Source organism: Sinocyclocheilus rhinocerous, unplaced genomic scaffold (assembly GCF_001515625.1).
Source record: "Sinocyclocheilus rhinocerous isolate Xijiao unplaced genomic scaffold, SAMN03320098_v1.1 scaffold594, whole genome shotgun sequence".
NCBI classification, from domain to species: Eukaryota; Metazoa; Chordata; class Actinopteri; order Cypriniformes; family Cyprinidae; genus Sinocyclocheilus; species Sinocyclocheilus rhinocerous.
Genome location: NW_015645059.1, coordinates 1,509,776 through 1,535,623, shown reverse-complemented (window position 1 = coordinate 1,535,623; position 25,848 = coordinate 1,509,776). Strand labels below are relative to the sequence as shown.

General features: G+C 36.7%; 3 protein-coding genes across 3 annotated transcripts in view; 2 read left to right on the top strand and 1 right to left on the bottom strand.

Annotated features, from left to right (window-relative positions):
- Window positions 1-10,329, top strand: part of abcc13 (ATP-binding cassette, sub-family C (CFTR/MRP), member 13) — a 12,316-nt gene extending 1,987 nt beyond the window's left edge. The window contains exons 5-22 of the mRNA XM_016508451.1: window positions 12-233; window positions 368-433; window positions 1,153-1,290; window positions 1,756-1,902; window positions 2,020-2,098; window positions 2,198-2,237; window positions 3,039-3,096; window positions 3,382-3,601; window positions 3,671-3,822; window positions 4,045-4,200; window positions 4,326-4,516; window positions 6,738-6,858; window positions 6,937-7,038; window positions 7,242-7,385; window positions 7,948-8,106; window positions 8,362-8,528; window positions 9,695-9,889; window positions 9,988-10,329. Coding sequence (XP_016363937.1) covers window positions 12-233; window positions 368-433; window positions 1,153-1,290; window positions 1,756-1,902; window positions 2,020-2,098; window positions 2,198-2,237; window positions 3,039-3,096; window positions 3,382-3,601; window positions 3,671-3,822; window positions 4,045-4,200; window positions 4,326-4,516; window positions 6,738-6,858; window positions 6,937-7,038; window positions 7,242-7,385; window positions 7,948-8,106; window positions 8,362-8,528; window positions 9,695-9,889; window positions 9,988-10,072 — 2,442 coding nt within the window. The 3' untranslated portion in view covers window positions 10,073-10,329. The remainder of the gene's footprint in view (window positions 1-11; window positions 234-367; window positions 434-1,152; window positions 1,291-1,755; window positions 1,903-2,019; window positions 2,099-2,197; window positions 2,238-3,038; window positions 3,097-3,381; window positions 3,602-3,670; window positions 3,823-4,044; window positions 4,201-4,325; window positions 4,517-6,737; window positions 6,859-6,936; window positions 7,039-7,241; window positions 7,386-7,947; window positions 8,107-8,361; window positions 8,529-9,694; window positions 9,890-9,987) is intronic.
- Window positions 10,330-11,850: 1,521 nt separating this feature from the next.
- Window positions 11,851-13,315, top strand: lyz (lysozyme). Its single transcript, XM_016508452.1, has 4 exons — window positions 11,851-12,004; window positions 12,147-12,302; window positions 12,844-12,919; window positions 13,106-13,315. Exons 1-4 carry the CDS (start codon window positions 11,869-11,871, stop codon window positions 13,173-13,175), a joined length of 438 nt encoding a protein of 145 aa, XP_016363938.1. The 5' UTR covers window positions 11,851-11,868; the 3' UTR covers window positions 13,176-13,315.
- Window positions 13,316-15,899: 2,584 nt separating this feature from the next.
- On the bottom strand, window positions 15,900-22,447 carry chodl (chondrolectin). Its single transcript, XM_016508450.1, has 7 exons — window positions 22,194-22,447; window positions 20,357-20,702; window positions 20,113-20,270; window positions 19,946-19,996; window positions 19,774-19,860; window positions 18,476-18,572; window positions 15,900-17,052 (listed from the first exon to the last, which is right to left on the bottom strand). Exons 1-7 carry the CDS (start codon window positions 22,267-22,269, stop codon window positions 16,968-16,970), a joined length of 900 nt encoding a protein of 299 aa, XP_016363936.1. The 5' UTR covers window positions 22,270-22,447; the 3' UTR covers window positions 15,900-16,967.
- Window positions 22,448-25,848: the final 3,401 nt, after the last annotated feature.

The following is a 25,848-nucleotide window of genomic DNA, read 5'->3' as shown; positions in this document are numbered from 1 at the left end:
CCCCCCCCCCCCAATCCAACACCACTCAGGGGACAGATTTATTAAGGGAGGTTGAAAATGTTCCAGAGCTAGTGGTCACATTAGCTTGTCTTTGGTCCACTCCCCTGAGAGTCGCTCTCTGTCTGGACTTACTGTGGGGAGAATTGGGCCCAGGTGTTCTAGTGGGGGTGGCATTGCTACTAGTCCTCATCCCTGTCAACTCTGCAGTAGAGCGCAAAGCCAAACAGCTTCAGGTTAGTAAGGCCAGTCTGCTGAAGAATTCCTTGGGAGTTTGCATGTGAAAAATAAGAGATGAAACATGTTCAGTGTATTTCTGTAAATGTTCTGATGCTGATATGTTTTATAATCTTTGTTTGCTGTTCCTCAGAGAACTCAGCTGATCATCAGGGAAAGGAGTGAACAACTCATCAAGGAAATGTTGCATAAATACCAGGTCTTTTCTGTTCTTTTTTCTGTTCTTTTAGGATGGCTCAGTCACGTATCTGAGCATGAGCTGATTTAGATTAGAGGAATATTTCCTGCCTTAAGGACAAAAAAAAGTCAAGCTCAGTTCTTGCTTGAATGACTAATTTTTATTTATCTCAGCAATTATCCAACAACAGCATTCCAATCAATTCCCGATTGACAAAATCAAGTCCTGCTCTGCACTTTTTCTCATTTGAGAAGCCGTTGTGCTTGGATGTCAGTATAGGGTAAAAAAAGACAATTGCAACTTAGGTTTTTTGGTGATTTAAAAAAACAAAAAAAACAATAGCATCTCTTTGACAGTAATGGTTTTATTTTTGTGATTTCACTTGTTCAATGTAAAGTTCCATGTTGGCTGTCCACATACAAGGCATTTTTATGCATACTTTCTTCAATGCCTAATTAGAAATCATAGAAAATTGTTTTATTTTGTATTTCTTTAATTATGAAAATGTTAATGTCTTTTAAATTACATCATGTTGTATTACAGCAAAAACAGAAGTGTCAAATTAAACAGTTTGAAACAAATGAAACCTTGTCGAAAAATAAAAAAATGTAGGGTGTAGACTTGGTTTAGTCAATCAGTTGTTGATTGGATGCAGACAGATATGTTTACAATAAGATCAATAACATGCATTTAGGTGAATTTTAAGGTGAACCATCCCGACTTTAATCTGTTTTGTTTAGGCCCTGAAGTTTCTCACATGGGAGTCTTGGTTCCATCAAAGAGTTACAGAGTCACGGGCCAGGGAGCTGGAGATGCTCAGAATTCTGGGATATCTGACAGCATTCTCTATGCTCAACTCTATCTGTATGCCTTTCCTGGTGAGTGCTTGATATTCAGAACAAATACCTTCATGAAAAAACTGACACAGCTTCACCAGGTTCATCAGCAAGATGGGCTGACCATCAGGTTTTTTTCTAGTGCTACTAGTTATCTTACTATATAATATAGTCAAGAAACCTTGTTGGTTAGTGTTTAGATATTCCATATCCTTACTAAAATTCTGTTTTTTACTTCCTACTGCTAAACTACCCTCTGTGACTTTGACTTCAAATTACCTTGCCTCTCTTCTCCAGATGCACAGGGGCTTACTAACTAAACAAATCCACAGAGCTCTGAGATTAAAACCCAAATCAAAGTCTATCATAGATTACAACCTGAGATCAGAACATTTTGGTCCCCATCATTCCACGCTTTCATCAGAATGGACGTGGCCTGTCACTGGACAGATGAACTTAATATCTTCTTTGACCCATATTTCCCATACTCTTTATCTTTCTGTGCAGGTTGGTTTCTCTAGTATCGGTGTGTTTGTGCTGGTGGATGATGGGAATGTTCTCACACCGTCTCGGATCTTTACATCCCTCTGTTTCTTCAGATTGCTCCGCCCACCTCTGCTGGAGCTCCTTGGGCTCTTCTGTGTTCTCAAGCAGGTAGAACGCATGTGACAACATCAAAACAAACTTTATTGAAGATCTTAAATCTAAAGTTTCTTAGTATTTTATTAATATTTTTGTTCAAATTAATTAATCTCAGCATATTTTATGCAGGCACAGCAGTCTCTTTGCCATCTGGAGAAGAGCTTTCTTGGAAAGGATTTGGGCACCACTCAGTTAGTTACTACAAAAGGTAATGTCACCATATATGACAACTCACTGATGCATGGAGAAACAAGTTTTTTTTTTTTGGCTGTAAAGCTGTAAAGTGTTACCCGGTCATGTGTTACAGAAGAGCTTCCATCTGATGGCTTCCAACAGCGATGTGACCGGTAAGTTTTTATTTGTTTATTTGTATTTTATAACATATATATTTATTGTTTTATAATGTATTGTAATTAATCTATTGAACACCCTCATGTAAACACTTAGTCTGCTAAATTTTCATGAAGAAGTCTCATATGCTCAAAACAGTAAACCAATCATATTATGAAATATTACAATTTAAAATAACTGTTTTTAATTTCAATATATTTTTAAAATATAATTTATTTCTTTTATCAAATCTGAAATTTCAGCCAGCATAATAGAAATACAAATGTTTGTGTGCATGTTATGTTATCCTCTGACATTTGATTAGGCAGAGTCCAGAACATTGGGTAAAACGCAGTGCGTGACCTGAACCGTCAGTCTTGGTTGTCCAGTACAGATCCAGCATTAATATATTACAATTGCTTTAATCCAAGACGAACATCAGTGCATTTAAGAGCATTAGCAGTGCTTCTGATTTTAATATCTTTCTGATCCCCTTGAGAGAATGTATCATGCTTTTCTTACACTGTGTTCTATTCTATGTACTAGAGTGGCCTTTGTGGTTCAGTCATGAAGGTTAGTGCAGGTTAATAAAGGAAGATATGCACAGAATCAGAGGGATTGCTGGTCACAGGATGATGGGGACCAGTAAAATCTCATGGGAAAGACTGAACAGGGCTGCCGACGTTTTCTTTTTATCCCACATTAATGATCTGTTGTTAATCCAACCTGCTTGTTGTTCTGATGCTTGCACTGCACTTTTACCTCAAGTACACTGTATCTTTATAGTCTAAATTTTTTTGATGTATTGATTTTTACAGGTGTAAAGATAAGCACAGTCATTCTGATGAGAAAAGTGATCACTATCTATCCCAAAAAGTATGTACCAAAAATTATTTTAACTGATTTTAAATTATTATAACTTTAAAAAAATATATAATTAGAATTGTCATCATTTAATCACCCTTATGTCTTTCAAAATCTTTAAGAATAATACAAAATGTATTTATAGAAGAATGTCTGAGCTGCTGTTTCCACAAAATATATATATTTTATATGGGAAAATATGCTGTTTCCACATACACTGTTAAGATTTTTAGTGAAAATCAAATTAAAATTATGAAACAGTAAATTTTGTGTAATGATGTGGTTTTGTAATTTTAGGGCAGTGGAAAGGCCCGCATGCTGTATTTGAGGGCTTTCGGCTGGCACTGGCTGGCAGTTTCCTCGCTTGCCTACCTGTCTGTGTGTGCTGTTAGTTTAGCACAAGATGGCATCCTGAGTGTGTGGACGGGTGAAGCCAAAGAAGTTCAAGGCCTGGAAGGGTGGAGAGAGCTCAGAAACTCACGACTGTCTGCGTACGCACTGCTCGGACTCCTGCAAGGTTATTGTCAACCTGTGACTTCTTATTTGAGAATGTGTATTTGTTAACTTATATGCTCTTGTATTGCAGCCTTCCTCGTGTGCTGTGCCGCCTACTGTCTGACCTGCGCCTCTCTCAGGGCTTCTCATACACTGCACTCAAAGCTTCTGTCAGATGTTCTTCACATGCCTATGCATTCCCAGAAGACTGACATGAGATGGCTACTGCAAGTATTCACTCAGGTGAGTGTTGTCCTCCAGGAGGCGGTGTGGAGCATAGTTCAAAACAAGTGAACTGAAAAAAGGCCTGTTTGATTCCAACATGTAGCAGGTCATCACTGTTGCGCCCTTGAGGAAGTATATATATTATATAACAGATGTAAGCAAATATGATGGAAAACCAAGATAGATCTTCCTTAATCCCGTTTTAACAAAACCAAACATTGTGATCTCATGTTGGATTAGGATATGCAGGTGATTGATGAAGAGCTGCCCAAACATTTGCACAGCTGGTTGAAGAGTCTTTTGGACATATTGAGCACCATCACTCTGATCAGCTTCATCATGCCAGTTTTCAGCCTAGCTGTCTGCCCGCTGATAATCCTCTTTCTCCGTATTCAGGTTCGTCAGTTTTCCCAGAATATATTGACCTGAAGGTTTATACATAAGCAAATCACCAGTTAACATCAAGAAGCATTTACAAATGGTTATTATACAGGTATTAACATTTCTTTTTCTTCTTTCAGTCACGCTTTTCTTCAACCCACAGTCATATCAGACACATGGAGGCAAACCCAGTTGCTTCTCTGGAGTGTGTGACGCAGTGTGTTGAAGCTCCACTTTCTGGGCCAAAACATAGGAAGGCGTGTCTGACACACTGCCTCCAAGCCTTAAATCAAAACCTGCTGGTCAAGTACAACAAAATCAACACAGAAAGGTTAAAAAAAATTTTGTTTATTACATTTTGTTTATGCTCGGATATGCTCGTTATGTGAAGGATTCTGAGAGGTCCACTTGTTGTGAACTGATTAAAAAAATTATAAATGAAAAATAAAATGAACAAAAAGTACCAACATTGAAATAAATCACCTAGTAAATCATCAATGAATTTAATGATTAACCTTCTATTGTCTCACTTCAATAACGTAACCAAAGTGTGTGTGTGTACAGGTGCATCTCAATAAATTAGAATGTCGTGGAAAAGTTCATTTATTTCAGTAATTCAACTCAAATTGTGAAACTCGTGTATTAAATAAATTCAATGCACACAGATTGAAGTAGTTTAAGTCTTTGGTTCTTTTAATTGTGATGATTTTGGTTCACATTTAACAAAAACCCACCAATTCACTATCTCAACTAATTAGAATATGGTGACATGCCAATCAGCTAATCAACTCAAAACACCTGCAAAGGTTTCCTGAGCCTTCAAAATGGTCTCTCAGTTTGGTTCACTAGGCTACACAATCATGGGGAAGACTGCTGATCTGACAGTTGTCCAGAAGACAATCATTGACACCCTTCACAAGGAGGGTAAGCCACAAACATTCATTGTCAAAGAAGCTGGCTGTTCACAGAGTGCTGTATCCAAGTATGTTAACAGAAAGTTGAGTGGAAGGAAAAGGTGTGGAAGAAAAAGATGCACAACCAACCGAGAGAACTGCAGCCTTATGAGGATTGTCAAGCAAAATCGATTCAAGAATTTGAGTGAACTTCACAAGGAATGGACTGAGGCTGGGGTCAAGGCATCAAGAGCCACCACACACAGACGTGTCAAGGAATTTGGCTACAGTTGTCGTATTCCTCTTGTTAAGCCACTCCTGAACCACAGACAACGTCAGAGGCGTCTTACCTGGGCTAAGGAGAAGAAGAACTGGACTGTTGCCCAGTGGTCCAAAGTCCTTTTTTCAGATGAGAGCAAGTTTTGTATTTCATTTGGAAACCAAGGTCCTAGAGTCTGGAGGAAGGGTGGAGAAGCTCATAGCCCAAGTTGCTTGAAGTCCAGTGTTAAGTTTCCACAGTCTGTGATGATTTGGGGTGCAATGTCATCTGCTGGTGTTGGTCCATTGTGTTTTTTGAAAACCAACGTCACTGCACCCGTTTACCAATAAATTTTGGAGCACTTCATGCTTCCTTCTGCTGATCAGCTTTTTGAAGATGCTGATTTCATTTTCCAGCAGGATTTGGCACCTGCCCACACTGCCAAAAGCATCAAAAGTTGGTTAAATGACCATGGTGTTGGTGTGCTTGACTGGCCAGCAAACTCACCAGACCTGAACCCCATAGAGAATCTATGGGGTATTGTCAAGAGGAAAATGAGAAACAAGAGACCAAAAAATGCAGATGAGCTGAAGGCCACTGTCAAAGAAACCTGGGCTTCCATACCACCTCAGCAGTGCCACAAACTGATCCCCTCCATGCCACGCCGAATTGAGGCGGTAATTAAAGCAAAAGGAGCCCCTACCATGTATTGAGTACATGTACAGTAAATGGACATACTTTCCAGAAGGCCAACAATTCATTAAAAATGTTTTTTTTTATTGGTCTTATGGAGTATTCTAATTTGTTGAGATAGTGAGTTGGTGGGTTTTTGTTAAATGTGAGCCAAAATCATCACAATTAAAAGAACCAAAGACTTAAACTACTTCAGTCTGTGTGCATTGAATTTATTTAATACACGAGTTTCACAATTTGAGTTGAATTACTGAAATAAATGAACTTTTCCACGACATTCTAATTTATTGAGATGCACCTGTATATTTCTGGGGCTTCTTATAGCTAATAAATTAGATGATTTTTTTAAAGCAGAATTATTGGCACTGATGTTTGTACACAAATTGAAGCAAAAAAGGTTGGTTGCTGAAAACAGGATAAGAGATTTGGCCTTGCTCTGCAAGTTTTGTTTTGGCCTGCCTCCTGAACTACAGTACACTAGGGGGCGCCATTCAAGTGTAATACACATCTGTGATTGATTATATTATAGCTTTTGCAAGAGTTGTCTTGTATTTTCAAGCCAATAAAATATTGTACATATTTTTATATTTAAAAATATGTTATTAATATACACTGTAAAGATCTACTAAACATATCAAATAAACATGTCACATTTATTGCAACATATACAGCAGCTTTGATTAGTGTGATTTATGACCTGTGTGCAGTCGGGCTGCGTTGCGGTTAGATGGCATTGCTGGGATTGTGCTGTTCCTGGTCAGTCTGATTCTGCTGGAGACTGAACCGGACGCAGTGCTTGTGGTTCTGGCATTGATCTGTGCCTTCAATGTAAGTTCATCTGTTCTGATACCTAACCTAAGTTTTGTTTGATTAATTCATAATGATTATGAAAACATTTTGTTACAGATCAAAAAAGCTGTTCACCGATACCCTCAGGCTGCCTCTGATATCAGCATGGACATGCTGAGCATGCAAAACCTTTGTGAATTTGCCAAAGTGGAGAAGGAGGTACAGGGTAACATAATACTTACTTAACAAGTAAATACTTCTCTTTGTGCTTGCCGGCTCACACCGCTCCACACCTAACCCTACATGGTCAGATTCATTGTGTACTAAATTCCAAAGAGGATGCCTTGTCACCTTTAAGTGTCACTGGATGTCATTTCCTCTCCATGGAAATGGACTGAGCCACCTGCCCCATTTTACCTTAGGCAGCATGGGAAAAATCCTACAGACCACCCAATGACTGGCCCCAGCATGGAGAGGTGAAGTTCAGGAACTATGAGTCTGAAGCCTCCTCTAATGGCACACCAGCTCTTAGAGGAATTAATCTCACCATTCTAAAAGAGGAAAAGGTACTTTGAATGTTTGTTTGTTTTCTTGCCAGCGATTTACATACTGAAAATAATTAAGTAGTAATTTTATTTATGTATTTATTTATAACCCTAAGACTTCCATACTGATAATAAATAAGTTAATGAATCTATTTATATTAATATTCAATTTATTTATTTATTTATAAGCCTAATCAGTAAATTAATTACTAATTAATATCAATATTTAATTAATTTTATTTATAAGCCTACGATTTTTATACTAATAATAATCAATATGTATTTTATTTATTTTTTATTATTATTTATTCATGTTAATCTCAAATGTACAAATAAATAAATAATATTAATCATTCATTTATATTTGTTAATTTATTATTATTATTATTAATAATAATAATAATCATTTTACTAATATTTTACTTTCATTGTTATTAGGGTTACATTTCTATTAGATAATATATTCATTTTAAATAATTTATTTAAAATTCACTGATTATACTTATGTATTTATTTTATTTTCCCGCTGAATATATCCGTATTTAAACCTCAGGGTGGTTTTTGTTTGTTTGCATGTGTATAGATTGGGCTCGTAAGCAGAGGGAAGACCGACACCGATGGTTTGGTTAGCAGTCTGTTCCGGTCAGTGGAGGCCAGGAGCGGCGCTGTGCTGATTGACGATATAAACATCGCCCGCATGGGTCTACGTGACCTTCGTAGCCGTCTGCAAATCATTTCTCAGGTTAGTCGAACAATTTTATATTTGCATACAAGAGAATGATGTCGATCTAGCTCAATCCAGCCACAGCAAAACCGATCAAAGACTGGAGGCGAAGGAGTGTTGACAGGTAACAGAACTATTTCACTGGGTGTGGTAGAAGGAATGCTCTCCAATATTGTGTGTAATGCAAAACTAGCTTTACCCAGGCTCCGCCAGTAACAAGCATTATCCAGTTATTGAAGTCACTAATGAGTTATGGTGTCCCGTGTGTTACAGGTTCCCGTACTGTTCTCTGGTCCCTTGAGGGCTAACCTGGACCCGTTCACTCAGCATACTGATGCACAGGTGTGGTTGGCTCTGGAGCTCTGCCATCTGAAGGAGCGTGTTCGACTATTGCCTGCTCAGCTGCTGCACCCTGTACAGAGGACCTCCCTCGCTTTCAGGTGTGTGGGAATCCAATCTTTGGATTCCTCGGGCCAGTTTGACATGTTTATATACCAGAATATAGTTGATCTTTGTACAGTTATATAAATGGCTAATGTAGAAAATATAGTAGCCTATTGCAGAGATATTCAACTCGGTCAATTTTTTTTTCTTTTTTCAAATTTTCTTAATCATAACATTAATTTTTATATAAAATTTCAAAAATATGCATTATAAATCATCAAGTTGGGTACCATAATATTTTGTAAAAGTAAGAAATAATAAAGCCCCAATAGCCAAACAAATTATACAAAACAGGAGCTTTGTCTAATATAAAGTCGATATAATATAATACACAATATCAAATATAAAGTCGGGTCCAGCCTGGGTCGTGCCCTGGTCGATTAGTATATAAAATACATAAAGTTTTAAAAATAAAATAAAAAAATATATATATTGCATATTTATTTTTATATATAAATATAAATAAAACATTTAATTAATACATTCAAAATACAGGATCACAAATAACTGAAAAAAAAATTACAAGTTTCTTATTTGATTATAAAATAAATCAAGTTCAATTAAGTGAAATTTGCAGACTGGGCAAACCAATGTAATTGAGCCGATTCATTGTTTCCCACTATTTGATTTTAAGGCTGCTTATTTTGTGTTAAAAATTGTGACCAATCTGGGTCAAGTCCTGGTCAATTAATAAACAAGTAAATAAAAATCTATTCAACTGAAAAAAAAAAAGTTAAATATTAAATAATCTGTTAAATATAAAATACTTTATTTATAATTTTCACACAAATAAAAATCAATAAAACATTTAATAAATTCAAAAAACAGAATCACACAGATTACAAGTTTCTCATTTGATTATTAAAAATTTTATTAAGTTCTATTAAGTGAATTTTGCAGATTAGACAAACATAAATAATTGAGCCGATTCATTGTTTCCCATAATTGGTTATAAAGGCTGCTTATTGTGCATGTAGAACGAACTGCAGCGTGAAATGATTCACGTTCCTGCTGGAATCAATCATGAGTCCAGATCTGGACCGTGGCTCTGTTTTATTACCTCATGAAACAATATAGTTTTCTCTATGGCAACCTTTATGTACTGGCACAACAAACAAGTGGTTGTTATGGGTTAAATATTTCTGTTTTTGTGTTGTGAAAGCTTTGGCCAGAGGAGGCTGCTCTGTTTGGCCAGAGCCCTGCTTGCAAGGGTCAGAATCCTGCTTGTGGAAGAGGCCCTTCCTCGTGTGGACCTAGAAACAGAGGAGCTGGTCCGACAGTTGATCCACACAGAGTTTAAACACTGCACTGTACTGTGGCTCACTCAGAACCCGCTCAATGTCATGCACACTGACAGGTCAGGAGCAACAATCTTTTATATAACAAGTGACTCATCCTGTCATTAAATGTCAAGTATTCCAGTAAGGTATTTATGACCTTTTGTTACTCCTTCAGGGTGCTGGTTTTGAATAAGGGACAAGCTGTGAACTTTGACTCCCCTTCCACTCTCCTCCAGCAGGGGCCGCTGTTCAGTCAGTGAGACGGGACCTGCTCTTACATCCAATTATTATTCTGTTATCATTTACTCATTTCTTGTTGACCAAATATTTAAGATATTAATTTTACATCATACGTTAGGTTCTCTAAAGCACAGTTTATTCACACATTAATTAATGAAGGTTTTGGACAGATTATACTGAATAAATGATTAAATAAAAAAGTGATAAGTGGAACACAAACAGATTTTGAAATATTCTAGAAAATTGTGGGGGTTATTTTAAATGTATTTTCCATTTTATAATTTATTAATAATTTATTTAATTTGATCATGTAATTATAATATAGTAAAAAAAAATGTATTACAATAATATGTTTGCCACTTGGTTAAAATAAGTAATAATAAAAAATTGTTTAATGTCATGCATAAGCACACAAACATGCCAGTTTACAATGTTTACAAACTTGAGTTTCAAGATACCTTATACAGGTGCATCTCAATAAATTAGAATGTCGTGGAAAAGTTCATTTATTTCAGTAATTCAACTCAAATTGTGAAACTCATGTATTAAATAAATTCAATGCACACAGACTGAAGTAGTTTAAGTCTTTGGTTCTTTTAATTAAACCTGGGCTTCCATACCACGTCAGCAGTGCCACAAACTGATCACCTCCATGCCATGCCGAGTTGAGGCAGTAATTAAAGCAAAAGGAGCCCCTACCATGTATTGAGTACATGTACAGTAAATGAACATACTTTCCAGAAGGCTAACAATTCACTAAAAATGTTTTTTTTGTTGGTCTTATGAAGTATTCTAATTTGTTGAGATAGTGAATTGGTGGGTTTTTGTTAAATGTGAGCCAAAATCATCACAATTAAAAGAACCAAAGACTTAAACTACTTCAGTCTGTGTGCACTGAATTTATTTAATACACGAGTTTCACAATTTGAGTTGAATTACTGAAATAAACGGACTTTTCCACGACATTCTAATTTATTGAGATGCACCTGTATATCTGTGCTGTTTAAACAGGGCTGTCTGTTTTGACTGAATCACTTTTCTTTCAGCTGATGTCAGATCAGAGTTTGATATTTTTGACACTTTTGATACTCTTTTGCCAGAGTTTTACAAGAAGTAGAATATGCATATGGAAAGTACACCTGCAATATGATAAATAATAAGAAGCAAGCAGCATGTCTTCCTTAAGGGCTGTTTGTGGTTATGCACAGCGGCCGTTTGAGCTGTTTGTTGACACATTCTCATCTTCTCCATTTCCTTTGCTGTTATTTTCAGTTAATTGCACATTAGGTTACATGAAGGAGCCGTTTTTTCACAACAGTTTTCCACATTGTAACTGTCTCCACATCTTTCCTCAAGTCATTTCAGAATGTTTGGATGACAGATAAAAACACTTAGTTTTCATTTTGTTGTTATATTTGTTTTTGAAGGCATATTACAACTTATATGGAAATTTCTGAATAAAAAAAATAAATTATATATATATATGTGTGTGTTGCTCTCATTATAGCTACATCATGACTGGGTTTCCCCAGTATTGCATATTGTCTTATGTTCCATTTGTATGTTTCCAGAGTTTCTCTGAACATAAAAAATATGTTTTTGGTTCTAGAAGTAAAAATAGAACAGCCCAAAGTCAGTTATTGCCTCAGCAGCCATATCTGAAGCAACTGCAAACTACATGCACTTGTGAAAAATTGATTGCGACACAAACCTTTCATTTGACTTATAAATAATCCCACTCTACAGCTTCCACCCTCCATCTGAACTCCTCTTCAGATAGCAGATATTGACTGATTTTCTGAGCAGCAGTGCAGATATGAGGGTGGCGATTGCGGTCTTGTGTCTGATGTGGCTGTGCTCGTGTGAGAGCCGCACGCTGGGTCGCTGTGATGTTGTCCGTATCTTCAAGCAAGAGGGACTTGATGGATTCGAGGGATTCTCGCTTGGCAACTGTGGGTACTTTGTTTTTTGGATTTTCAGTACTGACTTGCAGTGTTTGGCATATCTGATTGTATTAACTAAATCTTCAGTAAACATACAATGTATTATAATTATATATTTGATTCCCATTGGTTTTGAACTTAATTTCAACAGATGTGTGCACGGCCTACTGGGAAAGCAGGTTTAAGACCGAAAGAGTGCGTTCAGCTGATACCGGGAAAGACTATGGTGTCTTCCAGATAAACAGTTTCAAATGGTGCGATGATGGCACTCCAGGAGGACAGAACAAGTGCAAAGTTCCCTGTTCAGGTACTTTATTACCTTTTAAATAGATTTCATGTGACCATATTGAACACTACTTGTATTAAAGTGGACTAGTAGTTAAAAATGGACAAAGATTATTTGGATGTTGCTGCCTGTAATTTTGTAAAACATACAGTGGGGTCTGAAACATCTGATTCATAATTGTATTTATAAGTTTTAGAATAAAAAAATTAAATAACAATCAATTGTATTGTATAAATATTTGTTTCAGATGTTATTCTCACAAAACAATTGGTGTAGAAACGGTTTTCACTCAGAAATTGCTAGCAAATTTCACTAATAATTAAAAGGAACATGAAATATTTCAGTAGAAGGACTGAAGTAGTTTTTTCTTGTAAAAAATTTGTTGGTAATCTTTGAAAAATCTTTTTTTTTTTTTTTTACAGTATACTAAATATCATTTACATATTGTAACTTTCACAAGTGTTATGCTGAGAATATAGTTTATAATGAGAAAAATGTGTGTAAAAAAAATCTTTGAACTTTGATATTAAATTTTTGTTTATACATGTTTCCCATCTGATAGATTTGCTTCAGGATGACCTGAAAGCTTCAGTTGAATGTGCAAAGCTCATTGTGAAAACCGATGGACTCAAATCATGGCAAGTATTCATTGCATATATCCTTGGGCACAACAGACAAAGCTTATTTTTCACATTAACAAAGGTTGCTTGTCCCTTTAGAAATTTGGCCTCAAGCTGTGTCTATCACTGCATTATATCTAGTGTATTGATCTGTTGTATATGTGTGTTTTTGACATAATGTAATGTTGATCTTTGTGTCTGCAGGGACACCTGGGATAGTTACTGTAATGGGCGTAAGATGACACGCTGGGTGAAAGGTTGTGAGGAGCGCTAATAAGGCCTTGATTGCCTGCAGGAGATTTAATTATCTATAATGCCCTCAGATTATGTGCTAATGCATTTAAACTCTTGGTTGATGTGACTTTTAAAACTAAAAGACATTGTCATTATTAACATTTGTAACCTTGATCTTGAGATGTGCATTAAAACATCTTCACAAATTGTTAATCATTTGTGCTTTGCAGTGCTTTTCAATCTCACATTTGGCTAAAGCTTACACAGCAGCAAATTGTGACGGATAGTTTGTTTGATACTACTAGATAGTAGCGGTGGGCTTTGATTTAAATAGCTTTTATTAAAAATTGAATAATCTGTCAATTTGAAAACCCAAATTGATTGAACAGTACTCTGAATATTGGACGCATCTCCCTCAACGTCTATGCTCATTATGTGTCTTATATACAATTTCAGGTTAATTAATTCAAACTATATGAACTGCGGACACATCCATATCACTGTAATAAATAAATAAATCTGTGAAATTCATTATCAAAAAAATAGCAGCTGTATTTGCCAGAACATTACCATAAAAATTCGGTAGAATTTTGAGTTTTACAGATTGAACTGAGGCTAAATTTACGGTTAAAAAAACATATAGCCCATTTCATTAACTGATATAATATTTATATACCTTACAAATGTTGTACCTTTATAAAACTCCTAAAAGAAAAACAGGTGGTAATTGAGAAAGCCTTGTAGAAACTCTGAGGAATTATAAAAATCTTATGGTTTTTCACTGTAAACTAATGTGATGTGTTGTTTTTCACTTCCAAAAACTGTAAATTTGTGTTGAAACAATTTTCTCTCAGAAATTGCTAGTAAGTTGCACAATTAATTACAACAAAACAAAATAACACATTGAGTTAAATGTGAAATTTTGACGTAAAAAGACTAAAATAGTAGGCTATTTTCTTGTAAAAGGTACTCCAACAATCTGTTTTATTTACAATGAAAAATCATTTTTACAATGTACTAAATATTGATCATGTATTATTCACTTTTCACTCAAAGTATTATGCTGAGAATATAATTAGCAATGCAAGTGACATGCACACAAATACATAACACCGTTATGGTAACACAACACCAAAATGCAATATTAATATTAATTTAGCAAGGTAAGATGTAACATAAACCCATAATGTACATAACTAAACAGAAAAATCTAAGAATGGTTTTTCACCATAAACTAAGATGACTTGCTTTTCACATATTTTACTGTAAAATTATAATTAAGTATTTCCGCAGTTTTTGTTTGTTTTTTTACCATAGCATTTTTACACTCTTTAACATTAAATGAATTAATGAAGTCCATCCATCACAAAGATTTAAAACTCCACCCGAGTGCAGTTACAAACACTAATTATCATTGCCATAACCCAATTGATTAGTTTTTAATGTCTTTGACATTTAGAAGACAGCTGATTTCTAGCTTGCAGGACGGGATGAGGGTGAACCTCCCCATTTCCATCATAAACTAACCGTATTCCAGTTCTGATAAAGCCATGTGAAGAGCTGTTTGGATCTTGTTCGGGTGGAGAATGAGACGCTTGTGTTGTAGCTCTAATAGGCTAAAATCACCCCCCTCTCCAGATGGGAAAGGGTTTTGTTTCTTTAATTCTACCCTGTGCCTCCAGAGTAGTGATTACAGTCATATCTATAATTACCAGATCCTGAGTGTCACATATTTTACTGTAAAATTATAATTAAGTATTTCCGCAGTTTTTGTTTGTTTTTTTACCATAGCATTTTTACACTCTTTAACATTAAATGAATTAATGAAGTCCATCCATCACAAAGATTTAAAACTCCACCCGAGTGCAGTTACAAACACTAATTATCATTGCCATAACCCAATTGATTAGTTTTTAATGTCTTTGACATTTAGAAGACAGCTGATTTCTAGCTTGCAGGACGGGATGAGGGTGAACCTCCCCATTTCCATCACTAACTAGCCATATTCCAGTTCTAATAGAGCGATGAAGAGCTGTTTGGATCTTGGTCGGGTGGAGAATGAGATGCTTGTGTTGTGTATCTATAATAGGCTAAAATCACCCCCCTCTCCAGATGGGAAAGGGTTTGCTTCTTTAATACTACCCTGTGCCTCCAGAGTAGTGATTACAGTCATATCTATAATTACCAGATCCTGAGTGTGTGACGTGAGTTCTCCTGTCGAAGCAGAGGACTGATTAGTTTAATAGGCTCCGTAATTAGCAGTGTGCTTTAAAGTCTATGCTGTCACTAATTGCAGACCAGGGTAAATTTTGTACAAAGTACCACATCTTTTTGGTGTTAATGCGGTCCAGGTCATTTGTCTTATGTCTGGCTCTAACTCTGCCTACCAGCTGGACCCCCTGACAGCTTTCTGATCTCCGCGTCTATTTTAATTCATGGCCACTACCGTGTTTCTCATAAACAAATACAAATGGTGTAATTGCCAGGAGAAAATCTGTAGAAATGAGCTTTGATCTGTGTGTAAGGTATTTTTTCTTGTGAAAGAAACTTGCAAGAGTGTTTGAGGAGCAGAGATGAGGATGTGAATTCTTTGTATGTGAATACAAGATAACGCTATTAATATTCAATATCTGCTAATCACATTAAGAGTTGTTTATCGATAAGAACCTATATACAGATTTTTTGGTCCGTGATGAATCACAAAACAGATTTCAAAATAAATCCAGTAACTCAAAACACTTTGAGTTTTTGTTTGTGATTAAGCATTTATGTGGCATGATTTTAGAGCCATAAAAACATACTGAAGCAATTAAATATTTTTAATCCATTTGTACACGTCCAATTCCTGTCTCAAAAATATAAAAAAGTATTAACAGCACATTTTTAATTCAAACACACAATATTACTCACGCTCACAGAAACACATCTTCCTGTACAACCAGACGTCTGACTAATTTCGGTATCTGATACAATATCACTGATGCAAACCAGTTCAATACTTTTTAGCATTGATATTTTCTATATGCAGTATTGTAAAAGGGGGTGATAAAATATTCACATGCAAAGAACTGCATATATAACAGTGGCAGCTTAAAGCAGCTTTTCAGTCACATCATACAAAAAATATGTACATGTTTATGAATTCATCTTTTTTCTTTATGACAACATCCTCATAAGCTGCAGAGCAGAACAGTCACTATATAAGCCAATGATACTGGTCATTTAAAGAATGATTGCAAATGTTTCAAAATAAATCTTTTGCTACCAAATTATTAATTGTATGCACATAACTATATATGATATTGTGCCATCATTGGCAATGCATGATAAATTTTTGGGATTAAATAGGCCTCTCATTTCTTGAATGAGACACATTACTCTAATTCTCCCAAAACCTATGAGGCTGTATTTTTATGCTCTTTTAGTGATTAATTTCTTTACTGTTTCACTAGCTTCAGTTTGTGTGTCACAGGGAACTCTTAATTCCTCTTTTTTTGTGGTTCCCACTTGTACTTGCTTTAATTACAGTAATTTAATTGCTCACTGTGTTTGGTGCCAGTTAGTATTCCCCCTCCCTCAGTACCTTCAGGTCAGACTCTCTGACAAGAAAAATGAAATGGAGAAGAAGGTCATGGGAATTAGCAAGAAGCTTGTAGACTTAAGAAATTTGTGAGAGCACAACATTTGTACAGAAATGCGATATGTATGTAACTTTTAGCTAGTATTATTAAATCATACACTAAACTAACCACCAGACGAGAATGTTGCTGATCAAGCAACATAGATGACAAAGCCAGAAAAATGGAGCAGTTTGAATCGTGGAGATGATTCTTTAAACCTCCATGCCACTGTCTATCTTTGGCGTCTTGGAGATCCAGAGAGTTGATTGATTAACGCTCGTTTTGGTCCGTGGTTTACTGTTAAAAAAAATAAAAATGTATTAAATAAAATTCAATTATTCATTACTTTATTTAATTAATAAAAAGAAACTCATACAGTTTTGGAATGATAAGAGGATGAGTTGATGATGACAAAATTTTCATTTTTTTATGAAATATGCACTCTAACATGCACACACAGATAAAAAGGGGTTTAAAATTGTACCTTTTGGGGTACAACAGCTTGTCCCTGGAGCAGCACCCTTAAAAGGGCATATTTGTACCTTTTTTTTTACCCCTAATAGGTACATATTAGTACCTTAGAGTAGTAATACGTACCCTTAAGGTACTAATATGTACCTATTAGGGGTAAAAAAAAAGGTACAAATATGTCTTTTTAAGGGTACTGCTCCAGGGACAAGCTGTTGTACCCCAAAAGGTACAATTCTGGCCACTTATTCTTCTGTGTATATGTGTTAATATATACTGTTATATTGTAATCTGTTAATATCTGACATATGTATTGTTTGTCTGTGCATTGTGAATCAGGCCGATTTCCCCACGTGAATCTCTGTCTCTAAAGTTTAATAGCACAATGCATGGAAGACCGGACATTTAAAGGTACACACTATAAGAAACACGAAGCAAAGCAGCTGTTATGTGACTCCTCCAGGTCTTATGATGGTATTTAATCACAAGAACAAGTGTAAGTGCAAACATCGTAAAACAGAGAAGCATCATCTGTTAAGGAGTTAAGACGTTCATCCAAAAGCTTTGAACTCGTTCCAGGAAGCCTTTTATCGTATAGAGCGCACTCAGTCATTGCCAGTGATTAAATGGATTGTCTGAGGATCCCCTCGTCTGCCACAGTGATCGGAAATATGTTAAAAAGATATCACTCTGTGGGAGCGTTAGCCGTATAAACATAATAAATTACACAAATAAGCTACTATATAATGTCCTGTCAAGCACGGGCCGAGGGTTAAAGGGAGATGAACTGTGTTTCATGCTCTATGTTGAGGGGCGGGAGCGGAGGACGGGAACGGCTTGCTTCAGCAGTTCCCTGCAGATCGGGATATTGATGGGAATAGAAGTCGAGTTGGACTCTGTCTCATATGCAGTGTGACGTAATGTGTCAGGCAAACACCTCCCCCTTTAAATATGCCAAATGTGCACTATAATAACAGTGTTGATGGTGATTAGTTTGGGCTGAGCTGTTTTGCCAGGCACAGTTATAAACAGCTGAATCTAATTAATCACGGTAAAACCTCTGGGTTAGAGAGAAAAACGGAGGATGGTGTCAGATCTCGGCTAGTGAGCTGAAAACCTGATTAATCAAGACGCAAAGGCTGTTAGTGAGACATTGACTTCCTGATGTGTCGCAGTATTTGGATGCTACTGTGCATAATAAGACAGCGCATTAGCATTAGTCTGACAGCGTGATTTGATCTTAATGGCTCACCTCTTGCTCAACATCTGGAAACAGCACGTTCCTGAAGCCACCAGGATCAGCAAGAGGAGAGGGATGGTAGGGATAATCACGTAGATTAGCAGCATACCTGGGAAAGAAAAAAAAACACACTTTGACTTCCATTTTCATACAGTCATTTATTTTGAGTTGAATTCTGGGTTCAATATGAGTGAAACTCAGTAGACAGCATTTGTGGTTTAATGTTGACTACTGCAAAAATATAATTTTCACTCAACTTTTTTTCTGAAAAATACAAAAAAATCAAGGGTTACAGTGAGGCAATAGAAGTGAATGGGGCCAATTTTTAGAAGATTTAAAAGCAGAAATGTGAAGCTTAAACTTTCATAAAAGCACTTACAAAAAGTTACCATTAAAGTTACTGTTCAAAAGTTAAGAATCTGTAATTGTTTTAGAATTTGAAGGAAGTCTCTTATGCTAACCATGGTAGTCTTTATTTGATCAAAAATACAGTAAAAACAGTAATATTGTGAAATATTATTAAAATTTAACCCAACTGTTTTCTATTTTATTATCGTTTAAATTGTAATTTATTCCTGTAATGGCATAAGTGAATTTTCAGCAGCCATTACTCCAGTCTTCTCCTTGTCACATTATATATATTAAAATTGCAATGATGCTAATTTGGAGAACAAATAATATTTCTTATTATTTTTGATTCTTTGATTATTAGAAAGTCCAAAAACAGCAATTATTTGAAATATAAATCTTTTGTAACATTAGAAATGTCACTTTTGATCAATTTAATGTGTCCTTGCTGAATAAAAAAAGTATTTTGTATTTAATTATTTATATTTTTAAAGTGTTTCTGACCCCATACTTTTGAATGGGACTATAAATAAATATTCTGTTAAAACTTGTGTTATAATTGAAGCTTGTGTTCAATGAAGCTTTTTAATAAATTCTTTTTATAATTGATTTAGGGTTTAGTGTTTATGGCATTCTGCTGCCATGGAAATGATGTAACTTTACACAGAAATGCATTTTTGTAACACTAAAACTAACCTCTAACATACATATAGTTTAAGTCTTCTATTGATAAAAGTATTTTAAAATGTAAAGATTGGGCTCATTCATCTCCATTTTATACTAGCCTAGATAACTGCTTTTTTTTTTTTTTTTTTTTTTTAAGGAGAGAACAAACAAATTAAACATTTTTGTGGTAATCAACATTATACCACAAATGCTGAGCTTAACTGAACTTTATTCAGTTATGAACTTTATTGAACTTTACTGAATATTCATTTAAATCATTTAAAATCTAATGTTACTTGAGGGCCCTGGCATTATAAGTAGAGGGTTCTCATCCTGATCGACGGGAGGTGTTCTCCTCTCCTCTTGTTCTTCTGAGGAAAGATCTGGAGGGCACATTAACAGATTAGTGTCAACACATCTGTAACACTTAAAGTCAAATGATGACAGATTTTACACCTGGCTGCTTACCAACATTGGGCCCTCCAGGTGTGTCGCTCTGCACTTTTACCAGGTAACTTTCTGCTCAGAACAATAAAACAGACATTGTAAGCTAAACCACTTTAGTAGGGTGAATTCAGGTTAATCAGGTCACTTTTGACAGTCATTTAAAAAAGTTCACAATGCAAATCACCAACCTGGTTCATACTTGCAGATGAAATTGTGCTTCATATTGCACCTATCATCATTCCACTGGTAAAGATACGGCCCACCAGGCCCAGCGAGAGCTGTAGGCTGGTGATACATGACCACGCAAGCTTCTCCTCCACAGGATGGTTCATCAGCATACCAGTTTCTGTAGAACAGAAGTGCTCATTTTAATGACTGTTTACCTGAGGTAAATCTCTGCTTTGAAAAGGCACCAGATCAGTCACATCTCACCTAAACTGTGAGACACTTCCATCTGTCCACCTGTACAGGTTAGGACACGAGGCGAAGCTGCCAGGCTCCTGTGCGGTCTCGTCCTCCACCCGTGTCAGCCCGATCCAGAAGTCTCCGTCTGTGATGCCCGACCCGCTGGAAGCACCAGTGGAAGTGGAGACGCTGAGTTCCTGCAGAAGATGTTCAATGTGCTTCTGCTCTGCAGTGTTCTCAATGCTCAGCAATGAACCGCCATCCATGTCACACGCATGCTGAGCCTCCCAGAATGCAACACGACTCGACACGTCCCTGAAGTAAGCGATCTTATAGCACGGCTGCTCAGGACTGCCCTGACACACTGTCTGACCTGAAGACATAAAATTAATACAGTATTTTTAGCGATTTCTTGTTCTGCATAACATTTGCTCCAGTAGAGTACAGTAAAGACAGACAGACAAATAGATAGATAGATAGATAGAGAGAGAGAGATAGATAGATAGATAGAGAGAGAGAGAGAGAGAGAGAGAGAGATTTGGATGTTTAAAGAATGCTCAGTTAAAGGCTCAGTTAAAAGCTAAGAGGAAAATGCATGGAATTATTATTAAATCATAAACAAAGCACTTCTATTATAAAGAACAATTAAGATACACTGATAGGCCCAGCAAAGAGAACTGTGATTAATACACAGACTGTTAAAAGTCTAATAATAACATTAGCTCTCTGCCCGGGAGGTACTTTAAATAATTGCTTGGTCCAGATCTGCTATATCATCAATCTTAGCCCAGTAATGGGCCGGGTTTAACTGGGGGAAAACTGGACTCAGCATTTTCTCTACCAATTTCCTTAGCTTTCTTCCTCAATTCCTGTCTGTGTAGCACAGTTTTACTCCTTCCAGCATGGAATGTTCTGGCAGTTCCGTTCTTCAAAATTGCCACTTTCTTGTCACCTTTTGTTAAACCCCGATCTCATCTCAAAGAACTGCTCAACTTCAATTCCCCATTGTCCATCCTTTCAGTTTACACGTGTATGACAAACCTATTTTTATCTCTAACAATCTCTCTCATTTTTCTTTCATAATAATTTTCTTTTTTCATCCCATCGCTTTAAGACAGGTTGGAGACAAGCTTCTAGAATGATCTTCAAGACAAATAATCTTTGGGGAAGAGAAAGCTATGAGCTGATCTGTAAGATTCTATAAAAGAATTATAATGTTTTTGAGAGATACTTTAATTATAAAATAGAGTAGTAGAGGTTAATAAGAATGAGCACTCAAAAGCATTATAAACAATTATGGAATTTTGAAGCTGCCGCACAGAAAATCAGTTTGAGAAATTATACAGATGAAAAAATGCATAGATTTGATCAAAATTCCTGAAAGTAAATATAACTGAAAAAAAAAAAAAAAACACTAATACTTCTAATACAGACTATTGGTGTGACATTGGGTTTGAAATAATACTTAAAGGGACAGTTCATCCTAAATGAAAATGTCATCATTTACTCATGCTGATCCATGTTCTGTGGAACACAAAAGTTAAGTTATGGAGTAACATAATGGCAGTTTTGGTCACCATAAACACATCGATTTTCTATAGTGAAAGTGAATGGTGACTGAGGATGTCATTCTGCTTAACTTCTCATTTCTGTCTAAAAAAGTCATACAGGTTTGAGACAATCTGAGGATTATTAAATAATATTTTTGTCTGAACTACCCTTTAAACTTGACTAATAGCTATCATTCGAGCACAATTTTACCACAGATAACTGAATATTTTGATACATTTATCCTCAGTGGTTTCAATTCTGAAAGAAACTATATGAATGAAAATAGCTTCATAGTAAATAAACTAAAACGTACCGCTCACAACTCTCGCGCCATGGCTGCACGAGACAAGGAACGTCAAAGCACAAAGGATTCCGACTGCCGCGCGCATCCTTGCGTGTTTCACTTGAGTAGATAATGGAGTGAACTTCAAACAGACTTGTTCCAGTCAGGCGCCTTTTTAACGTTTATTGGAAGAGTCTCTTCTTCATAGTGTTCAAAGACATGATTTCCACCGAGCTAGTCTGACACTCTGAAAAGCGCCTCTGAATTCTGGAGAGAGAGAGAGACACGCGCCTACACTCTCGAGCGCGTGGCTGGCTGGGCTGTACTGCAGGTAATCGAACAGGGAGCAGATGTTCATCACCTCCTTTATTAAATGAAACGCGTCTCAGGGTCGACTCGCGTTCTCCAGTTATAAGGTGCATGATGGGGCAGGTCACAAACACACAGTTTTAGTGTATAAAATGATTTAAGCGTGACTGGGTCAATGGTGGAGGTGAAAACACTCTTGAATAATATGCATCCAATTTAGAGAACCAAGAAGACGCAGCCGAATTATTATGTTTCCGTTCGTAGGGTTGAAACAAAATCGAAGATATACAGACCCGGCGATTGTATATGTCAAAGTTGTCAGTAGGCTATAATTCAATCATGCTGCAGTATAAACAGATGGATTTGTATCAGTTTCATGTATGACCCATGGTATAGGCAACCTTTTAGACATTTTAGACAAGTGACATTTTTCTTTTTAAATCATTTTAATTGTATTTCTGTTTATAGTTTTAACAAATTTAACTAAAAGTCTAATTAGGTACCCTGGGACCTCAGTTGTCTCGATCCTGATGTAAGGTTAATGTAGGTCTGGATGGTCAACAACTTTCATAACAATATCACATTTATACAAGTGAAGGTAATTACATTTCATGTAAAGGAAAATGCAAATGCAGCCGGTCACTAGATGTTCTTTCCATTGAGCCTTAATTACCCTTTTGGGGGTTTATTTTGCAATAATAACCGTCTTAGGCTACTTTATCCTGCTTATTGCACTGCTATAAATAAAGACATAAATACTGATTTGAAATTTTTATAATGTGAAAAGAGAAATTTTTCAAGTTTTCAAAAGAGAACAGTTTTGAAGTAATTATACAAAAATATTTGACCACGGAAAGCTTCAATTGACCAATCAGAATAGAGGATTCCAGTTTATTTAAATATAAAGTACCATAAAATAATACAATTACCGTTTTAGAAACAAAACGAAGTGAATTAGGATTGACAGCAAAATTATGTGAATACATAAATAGATGTATACGGTTTCCTGTTAGACCTCCCATTAACAAAATCATCTCTTCTCAGCTGACACCCTTCATCTCAGTTATTTATCTCTCTTTACTTTTAAAAAGTTGTTTTCCTCATAGAGGATCACATGGTTTCCCTGACCGCCTCTTCATGGTTCTGATCAATGAGCTGAATATCCGAGGGAGGTTTTCATATAGTCCTCAAACACGTTTCTCTGTATGATAACTAATTATGTTGTCAAAGCGAGGCGTCAGCTTTGTGCGCGGATTGATCTGTTCATCCAGCAGCGCGGAGCCTTGCCGATCCGAAGGCTGTTAACTGAGCTGTAATATGCATCGACGCAAAAATGCTATTACTTAATTTGCTGTTCCCTATCGATTACTTATTTCCCACTGAAAATGCCATTCTGCTCCTTGAGTGTTCGATAACGACACCGAGATATTCTGTGACACATTATCAACAAAAAGGCAGCTGCGTTATTACTAGGACCCTTGTCAGCGGAGGTATTAAGGAGATCTGGCAGGAAGCACCAGCAGAAGAGAAGAGAAAAGAAATGTCAGGCAATCACGAAAAACAAGGAAGCTGAGTGCACTGCCGGCCAGCTTGCATGAAGAACATCTTAACTGGGCCAGAGGAATGGGGTAGTGCTGATTTTGCAAGCCCGGACAATGGGCCCAGTCTGCAAGCTCTGCCAGAACATCACATAACTCTCCGCTCTCATCATCTGCTGCTCACTGTTTCTCCCCCTCTCTGTCTTGTCTTCTTTTCAGATCAAGCATCCAAGTCACACTGAGTTCATTCTATCAGTGCGCTTAATTGCCCAGAAGTAATCAGCGGCATCAGGTTTAGGGAACGCATGGTTCACATTAAAGGATTGAACTGTGCTTTCCTGTGAAAAGAGGTGGATCCAAAGGAATCTAATGTTATTGCTTTGTGTCAACAGATGCTGCGACCCTTTTTAAGAGATTGGCTTTAAATGTATTCATGTTTTTTGTGACACTTTTACCACTCTGAGACCCCAGCCTGAGATGCTGACACATTTTTAAGATGCTGCTGAGTTGGAACTCTATTGGAAATCTGACTAGCAGTACAGAACACTTGTACTGTTCATTTGTGCCACCTTAGGATGACCTGACCTATGAACTTTGACCCAATTAACATATTTCCTTATTAGCATGTACTCTTATTGTCAAGAGTACAAGCTAGTTGAAAACGACGTGTCAATGGGTTATTAAATCTCAGAGCGCATTTGGTTCCACTGAGCATTACTGTACCTAAAAATAAGCTCAATTTTAATTTAATTAATCCTATGAGTGGATTATTTCTGAGCAATCATAAAATGTAGATTGCTTTAGTGTCTTAAAACAGAAAAAATCCATTGATAGCTGGTATTGACTTATTTCATCATATTTCCTTCTAGGTTCCTTAGAATGGAGGTCTCTAAAGAGGGCAAGAGGGAAAACTCAAGCTGTGAAAAATGACATGTACAGGGTGAAAGACACCATCCCGTCATGGCTCACCCCACCACAGATGTATGCTGAGCCCCTCAAGCCTTCTGGGTAAATGAGAACAAGCTCTTTGCTGATTGGATTAAAGCCTACGGTTTGGCAATGTGAGATTAAAGGAACATTAAACGGGAGTGCCTGGGATCCATTTAAGAGTCTCTGTGTTCAAATCTATACGCATATACTTCCATCTCCAATAACTCATATATCCAACCCAACTGATAATTGACCCGTATCATCTTTTGCTATAATTCACTTCTGGGATATTGTAAGTGTGAGTTTGGCTAGGCTTGCATAAGTATTAGTGCTCTATTATGAACGTTTCACATGGGTTGATTGGGATTGATCAGTGGTCCATACCGCTGCACAAGCCAATTAATGGCTGTCTCCTAGGGAGAGTCTGGTTGGCCGAGTCGCAATAGATGTAAATGCAATTGATTGACTGTAAGAGTTAGTCTAAGTGATTTGGCCCTGTAAATCGGGCAAGCCGAGTGTCGGCTACATTTGAGAGGAGTCTTCCCCATCCGTCACAAGAAATTGCTTCTGTTCTTTCATCTTCTAGGGTGTTTGTGTGCAAATTGAGCAAAGAACCAGAGTAGGAAGGGCTTGAGGAAAGTGTAAGTGCGGTAAAATCAGCCAGGGAAAAGTACTTCTTTAAAAAGCAAATCTATTTATGACCCCTCTGAGACCCGAATGGACCGGGCTGCAATCTCATTCTGCTCTCTCTCATCACTTAGAGAGGTCATTGACTTCCCCAACAGCGTCCCTGTCCCAAAAGGCATTGGCTCCGTGGGCTGACATCAGCTGGTGACTGGATGCTTGTACCAGAATTAATGTAATCAGTAATTACTGTGTGAGCCGGAAGGGCAGCATGTCTGTAGGCT

Coding starts and splice junctions, on each gene's coding strand:
- lyz (XM_016508452.1), top strand. CDS start 11,869: ATGAGGGTGGCGATTGCGGTCTTGTGTCTGATGTGGCTGTGCTCGTGT. Junction 12,005..12,146: donor GGGATTCTCGCTTGGCAACT/GTGGGTACTTTG, acceptor TAATTTCAACAG/ATGTGTGCACGGCCTACTGG. Junction 12,303..12,843: donor GTGCAAAGTTCCCTGTTCAG/GTACTTTATTAC, acceptor CCCATCTGATAG/ATTTGCTTCAGGATGACCTG.
- chodl (XM_016508450.1), bottom strand. CDS start 22,269: ATGCGCGCGGCAGTCGGAATCCTTTGTGCTTTGACGTTCCTTGTCTCG. Junction 20,271..20,356: donor GGAAGTGTCTCACAGTTTAG/GTGAGATGTGAC, acceptor TCTGTTCTACAG/AAACTGGTATGCTGATGAAC. Junction 17,053..18,475: donor TTCCAGATGTTGAGCAAGAG/GTGAGCCATTAA, acceptor TTTTTTTAACAG/TAAACCACGGACCAAAACGA.